Source organism: Exserohilum turcica (assembly GCF_000359705.1).
Source record: "Exserohilum turcica Et28A unplaced genomic scaffold SETTUscaffold_8, whole genome shotgun sequence".
In the NCBI taxonomy this organism is placed as follows: domain Eukaryota; kingdom Fungi; phylum Ascomycota; class Dothideomycetes; order Pleosporales; family Pleosporaceae; genus Exserohilum; species Exserohilum turcicum.
The window spans coordinates 610,600-617,258 of NW_007360299.1; the positions used below are offsets into that span (position 1 = coordinate 610,600).

The 6,659-nt window shown below is 54.1% G+C and overlaps 1 protein-coding gene across 1 annotated transcript; it reads left to right on the plus strand.

Moving 5' to 3' along the window:
* Positions 1-294: 294 nt before the first annotated feature.
* On the plus strand, positions 295-5,882 carry SETTUDRAFT_44306 (uncharacterized protein; the record flags this gene model as incomplete). Its single annotated transcript, XM_008032525.1, has 5 exons — positions 295-340; positions 394-558; positions 2,700-2,932; positions 2,983-3,573; positions 3,624-5,882. The coding sequence occupies 5 exons, from the start codon at positions 295-297 to the stop codon at positions 5,679-5,681; spliced, it is 3,093 nt and encodes a 1,030-aa protein (XP_008030716.1). The 3' UTR covers positions 5,682-5,882.
* Positions 5,883-6,659: the final 777 nt, after the last annotated feature.

The window sequence follows — 6,659 nt, forward strand, 5'->3', positions numbered from 1 at the left end:
CTACCACGAGTCGCAATCACCTACTGCACGCAATGCCGCTGGATGTTGCGAGCCGCCTACGTATCATCCCTCCCTAAACTTCGCCAGCAATCTTTACTAATACGCACCCAGTTCGGCCAAGAGCTCTTGTCTACTTTCGGGACGCAAATTGGTGAAATAGCCTTGATACCTGCAACTGGCGGGCTCTTTACCGTCGAGCTGGCAAGGCTCTACCTTTTCATGACCTCAGTTTACAACAGCTGACCTTGGAAGACATACCTCCCACCCGTGGAACAAGGACAGACTGCTGAAGCAATGAAAGTACTTCTCTGGGACAGAAAGACAGAAGGAGGGTTTCCAGGTTTGTTTTGCGACGATATAGTCGGTGGAAATCGTGAAACTTACTTGCTGTAGAAACAAAAGTGCTTAAGCAAAAGGTACGAGATTGTATAGACCCTTCGCGAGACCTGGGTCATTCAGACAAGCATGGCAAAAAGAAGGAAACAAAGACGGAAGAAGAAGGGAAAGAGGACCAGAGAGTAGCGGACAACGGGGTCGAAGTCAAGAGGAATCCAGACGGTACCATTTGTGAGGACTGTAGATGACGTGGACAAGAATACTGCCATTCGCTTTGCGCTCAGACATATGCCACCAGAGAGCCCTGAAACCCCTGGGTTTACGCGTTGCGTCAATGAATAAGCAAGGCCGCGTATTCGCTCGCTATCTTGCATATGTGCAAAGTCGGCACAAATGGATGACTGAAAAAAAACCTTCAAAGCCATTTGCCGTTTACCCCTCCAATGCGCCCGGAGTGAATAGCTTGGCTCGAGAGTGTTGCCACTCGCAATTACCCAACCCTTCCATGTACTCGATGAAGCGGCTTTCCATGCAGCTCGCATTCCTATGCAGCGATTTCAGCTCGTTGTCCAGACGCGCCATCTAATGGTGGGCAGCGAGTCCCGGGGCAGCTGAACATTTAACTTCTGCAGAGAGTTTATGTGCAAATTCAGTGGGAAACAGGCGCCTTGTTGGTTAGGCACGCTAGCGTTTCAATGGGTAGACAGCGAGACTGGCGAGCTTCTGAGGATAAGCCTCCAAAGGCCGTGCATGTTCAAAAGAAAGCGTGTTCTTCGGGTACGCAAAGACTGCCACGTAACCGCTTATCAAAAGGCGGGAAAGTCGATCCGGTGAGGCAAGAAGCACTGTTCCTTGTGCAGTATCGTATAGCGAGGAACCTGTCTCAGAAGACCTCAGCTTGACGGTGGCATGCCGTGCGCCTCTGGCGGTGACGCAGCGCACAGAAACCCATGGCAGCGACTACAGGTCAGTCAGTGCTTCCAGAGGTGTCCAGAGGGTGGTGTGACAGCGCCATGGGAGGGGATGGTGCGGTAGATTCAGCAGTGGAAGCGCGCCGCCGCCGACGTGGGTTGGGTTGGGCTGGGGGTTAGACGAGGCGCGGAGATGCCGTGCGACAATGGCCATTGTTCTCGCGCTCATGGATAGGCATGATGGTGTTGTAATCGATAGCTTGTTTGCAGGGGGAGCGAGGTGGTCATGTAAGGGTAAGTGATGCTGGGGCTGCTGTGAGGAGAGCCGAGCCAGCCAGCATGGAACAGCGATCGCTGTGGATCCGCGGCGCGGCGGCACCCCCGCTCCGATGTCTCGATTCGTCCATGGGGGCGTGCCATGGTGAGCGACACCACGATACATGCACACCTTTTTGGACACGGCACGCTCACATCAGGTCGATGCGCACGCCAGCCTCCCGCATCCACAATGGCACATGGCCGCGACAAGAGGTGGCTGCTGAAAAAAAACACCCCGTGGCAGCCTCTTGGCGACAGCGACACCGACACGGATAACGCCACGCCGGCAGCTGATGGAGATGGCCGTGCCGCCTGGACACGCCCAACGCCTCGCTGTTCATTCCCATGGCCCACACCGCGGGCCCAGGCACGGCAGTGTGCCAGGCGTCTGCGGGGTCCAGCTCAAGGATACCAATACTGATACAGTACAACGCATCCGGCTATGACGACGAGCAGCCACCTGCACCCACTGGCCGGGCGCGGGCGCGGTAGAGGTGGCCCGCTCGATGCATATTCGTTGGCCCCGAATGCTGCCCCTCGGCAACGACCACGCCCACGCCCACGCCCACGCCCACGCCCACGCCCACGCCCACGCCCACGCCCTCGCCCTCTGCCCTTTGCAGCGAGAGCAAATCCCTGCCGGTTCGCCAGTCCAGCGGCGCCATCGACGGGCCAGCGCAAGCCACTGGCTGCCGATGGCCCGTTTCGGCTATGGCCATGTCGCCATTCGCTCTGCCCACTCCCTCACCAAGCCAGAGACACGCCATCATGGCTCCGACGGGCGTCGCAACAGCTGAAGGCGCGACAAGGGCCTGGATGCCTACCTGCCTACCTGCCTGCCTGCCTATATACATACATACACCGCTGCCGCGTCGCCCCTTCGCCTGCCACCAAGCCTCGGTTTAGTCCTGACCTCGCCTTCGGGAGACAAAGCAAGCCTATTGCTATACATCCCTGTCCGTGCTCGGCTTGTGTATCTCATTCTCTGGTACGCATGCACACGCTTTTTTAGGCTACCATTGGCGCCGGGGGCCGCTCTGCCCATCACACTCAACGTCAGAGACTCACTTTCTTCATATTTGATCCCAGTCGCACGTCCTCGCCTTCTAGCACCTTTTGTAATACTGAGCCCAGAGTCTCAAGCCAGGCAGCCTTCGCGGCATCATTCGGCGGGCTTTCTCACAGACGTGCTCAGTCTCCATCAACACGTCAACCTGGCCAAGCGCCACCACACCTTGCTCGGATTCCACAGCCACCACGTTGCCGCCTATTCTGCCAAAATACGAGAGTCGATGCATCCTACCAGAGTCCAGCGGTGGTCTGGCTTGACGCGTACTGTGAACGACTGGGACCATGGTCTGCGCAGGGTATGTGGCATCCTGGCTTTTTTGGGCGCTACGCTAACAGCTCGTTAAAGGACCCAGAATTATGGTACGAAGATGGGGACTGCTACATACACTTGCATGCAAGAGGAGTCTCACGCCGCGGCCCGTCTTTCTGCATTCCGTATAGAATCCTGCGCCAAAAAAAGTGCGAGGCCATGATCAGTCAATGTGATGCTCAGCTCGATTCTGCGCCGAGATTCGTACCCCAACTCAAGCGAAGGTCCAGCTCGCTCGTGAACATAAGCCAACAGCCGCGAACCGTCCAGCTCTTCATACCTGCTCCAGCGGACGTTTCCGTGCAAGCATCGTTCCAATGGCACATCACCACTCGTAACTTCTTTGCTTTCCTACTGGGTAAATCATTGGTCGGTGAGCATATGGGCCAGGCATTTGTGGACCTTCAAGAAAGGTTGAGTCTCTTTCGGCCTGACCACCCCAACAACATTCAGGACTTTTTATCCTACGCAGAAGACCAGGGCTACCGGGATTTGGTGGAATGCACAGACTACGCCCTTGCCAGTCTTTTTTATGCAGAGCATTACAAGCTCAAAGATGTGTGGATCGATGCATTTGCCCACTGTGTCGGCATGAACGAGAGCTTGCACCTCAGCCCGGAATATTCAGTACGAAGCCAGCACCTATGCCCAAAACTCGAAGCTAATCCAATATGTAGCTTACCTCAAAACTCACAAAAGCCTTGATTACTCGAGCTCGCCGCGAAGTCGACACTCATCTTGAACGCGTCTCTATTGCGATTAGCAACTTCCTACAAGAGGATCTCTCTCCCGCCTACCTTGGGCTAACCGATGGTGCCCGAAGCCATCTCGACCGATTCCGCCAGTTTTTACATACCTTCTACGCTGAAAAGTTTGGGTATTGGCCACCCCCACGAGGCGCCACATACCCCAAATCTCTTTACAAATCAATGTACTATGATTTCAAGAGCCTCTATGACTATCTTGTGGACACAGATTCTACTCATGATATCTCTTGTCAAAGACCTGCGAGTGGTGGTATCTGTGTCCTGCAGAATGTCATTACATTTGATCACCGGCATAATTTCAGCTCACTACCACACCCGTTGCCCCTGTTGCCGACATACGTGTCGCCTTCAAAAAAATCGGACTCTCACAAGGCCTTGAGACAGCTCACTTTAGCAAGTCAGCATCAAAAAACCCATGAGCTACATACCATGAGCGGTGCCTTGATGGCTGCAACAAATACTTTGGATCAGCAGGTCACAAACTCGAAGATTGTCCAGGCATACATGTACTTTGAAAAGTCCCATTCGGTCAGTACGTGTCGGCGCGAGGAGAAGATCACAGTGATGGATGCACGCAAAGTTAGATGGCTCCTCATCTACGGTACGCTCCAATACCTGCTGTCTGCTCTTCAGGCTCCCAGGCAGGTGCGCGATTCCGAAAGCTCAACGTACCCTTTGTGCTATGTTGCCAACCCGACCCCAAAGCCCACCAACGCCAATCGTTCATCTACCCCTCCGCTCAATGTTGCTCAAGCTATCGATGGATACATTTCCGAGCCGCAACCCAGTCCATTTTCGATTGAACCCGACTGTCAGAGGGAAGATTACTTCAGCCCGGAAAACCTGAGCCGGCGAGGATCCATGGAAGTTTCACCGCTGCGTCAATCATCAGTGCGGTCACTCACACAACTCTCACTATCCTCACTGGGATCTCGCCGGAACAGCCTGAAGAGACAGTCCAGCCGCTTCTCCTCCAGCAGCGCCCCCACCGATGATGTACTAAAAGAGGCAATAGCAACCTCTTCGCCCACAAATGACGTCCATCCGATGTGTTCCGGTTACCCTGACCCCCCGTTGTCGATCCCAGTGGGAAAAAGTGGGCCTCAGACATCTTGGCTAAGATCACGCACACCCTCAGTCTCGTGCAGCATCAAGACTTTGGGAGGGAGTATCGATACCGCCCCGAGATCACCGCTACTTGAGTTCTCACAGCTCGATCGTTCTACGAAGCCGTCTACACACGCTGGCACAGGAGACCGCCCCAGCCGGTCGGATAGTACTAGTTCCACGGGGAGCTCATTATGGAGTGTAGGGGTAAGCGCAGCGTCGTCTAAGTCGAGTGCATGCGACGGTATACAAAAAACTAGCGATGCAGAGGAGAGCGGCCTTCTAGGCGGCCTTGTTCCTATTGGGGCAACAACAGAGTCAACCAAGACCAAGCCATTGCACATCCCTATCGTGCCACACAGCCATGTACATCCATTGTTGCGCAAGAGCTCTCGGCGAGTGGCATTTCAGCTTGACTTTGACAACAAACAATCAGGAGCTAAGCAGGACGTCCGCCAGCCTACTGAATTTGAGTCGATGAATGACCTCGCTCTATCGATACCGCCATCATGCAGCTCGCCAAGTTGCGCAGACACACATTCTCAACCCACTGCCGTCAAGGCGCACGCCCTCCTCTTTGGAAGGAAGCCGTGTCTCCCGCGATCTACTTCTACCGTATCAGCCCCAGACAGTACGTGTTCTAAAGGCAGCCCGAGTACCGTTAGTACCGCCACAGATGGCTACTGGGAACAGTACAAGACCACTCTCACCCAACAGCGAGCGCGAACGTGGTCCAATACCGGCTCACTCTTAGATTCTACCACTCTCAAAACACCTTTCTCTCGTCTCTCTAGGCCCAGCAACGAAGAAAATCGCGGAGTCAAGAGCGATCGAAGAATTTCTTACCTATGGCGCCGCTAACTTTTGACGCTTCGCTCCATTTTAGAAAACTCGGGTTTCCTGCACATTTCGAGCGATATGCATCTGCGGCGTTTTCTTATACCAAATCGATTCAGCGATCATGTTCTATACCCTTCTACGCGTTGCTATTTTCGTCTCCCACAACATCAGATTAGCATAAAATATTCTATACGGACAATAAACACGACGCGATTCTTCACCGCCGAGTCAGTCTGTGTACCTGAATTTCGATATTCGTATTGGTATTGTGATCTTCTCTGCAAGCTAATCTGACCACGAGGAGTGGAACTACCCGGGAAGCAGGCTCCTTCTGTGATGGTACTAGCTCGCGTGCCCCTGGCGCTGCATGTTGGATATCCGGTTTAACATGCGGACGCAGGAACCCAAGGCCGTATCGCCACCAAAGGAATAAACTACATCATCAAAATCTAGCTGCAGCTCTTTGGCCGTTGTCAGTGTCCAGTTAAACCACAGTCCCCGGACAACTGCCTTGCAGCAAATGGCGCACGCGGTCGGAAAAAATGACTAGTCAAAGTTCTGACATCTGCACTGAACACAAAGTGCTGCCTATTATAGAACAGTGAAGACGCCGGGCTCACTGAGTGGCTCGGGATCATTTGCGGGTGGAGAAGAGGCCGAATGTCCAGATGCCCCGACTGGTGGCGCTGTACCCAACTCAACTGGTCATCCATGTCTGCGTTGCTGGATCTGCGTTCAATAAATATTAACTCGATTGACTCTGCCCAAGAGCACGTTGGCCTCCACATTAGCGACTGCTATTTTCGTAGAAGCTGGCATGGAATGATGCTCAGACACCCCATGCACATGCACGGGCTCTATGGGCGATGTTACATGACCATCCACAAGCAACACTGGCGTGCCGTCAGCCGAGTAGTGGCTTTGGCTTCCTGGGGGCGGGTGTGGCGTGCAGCCTACGTAGGGTCCATCTATACTACAGTAAGTAACTCGGCCGTGGCT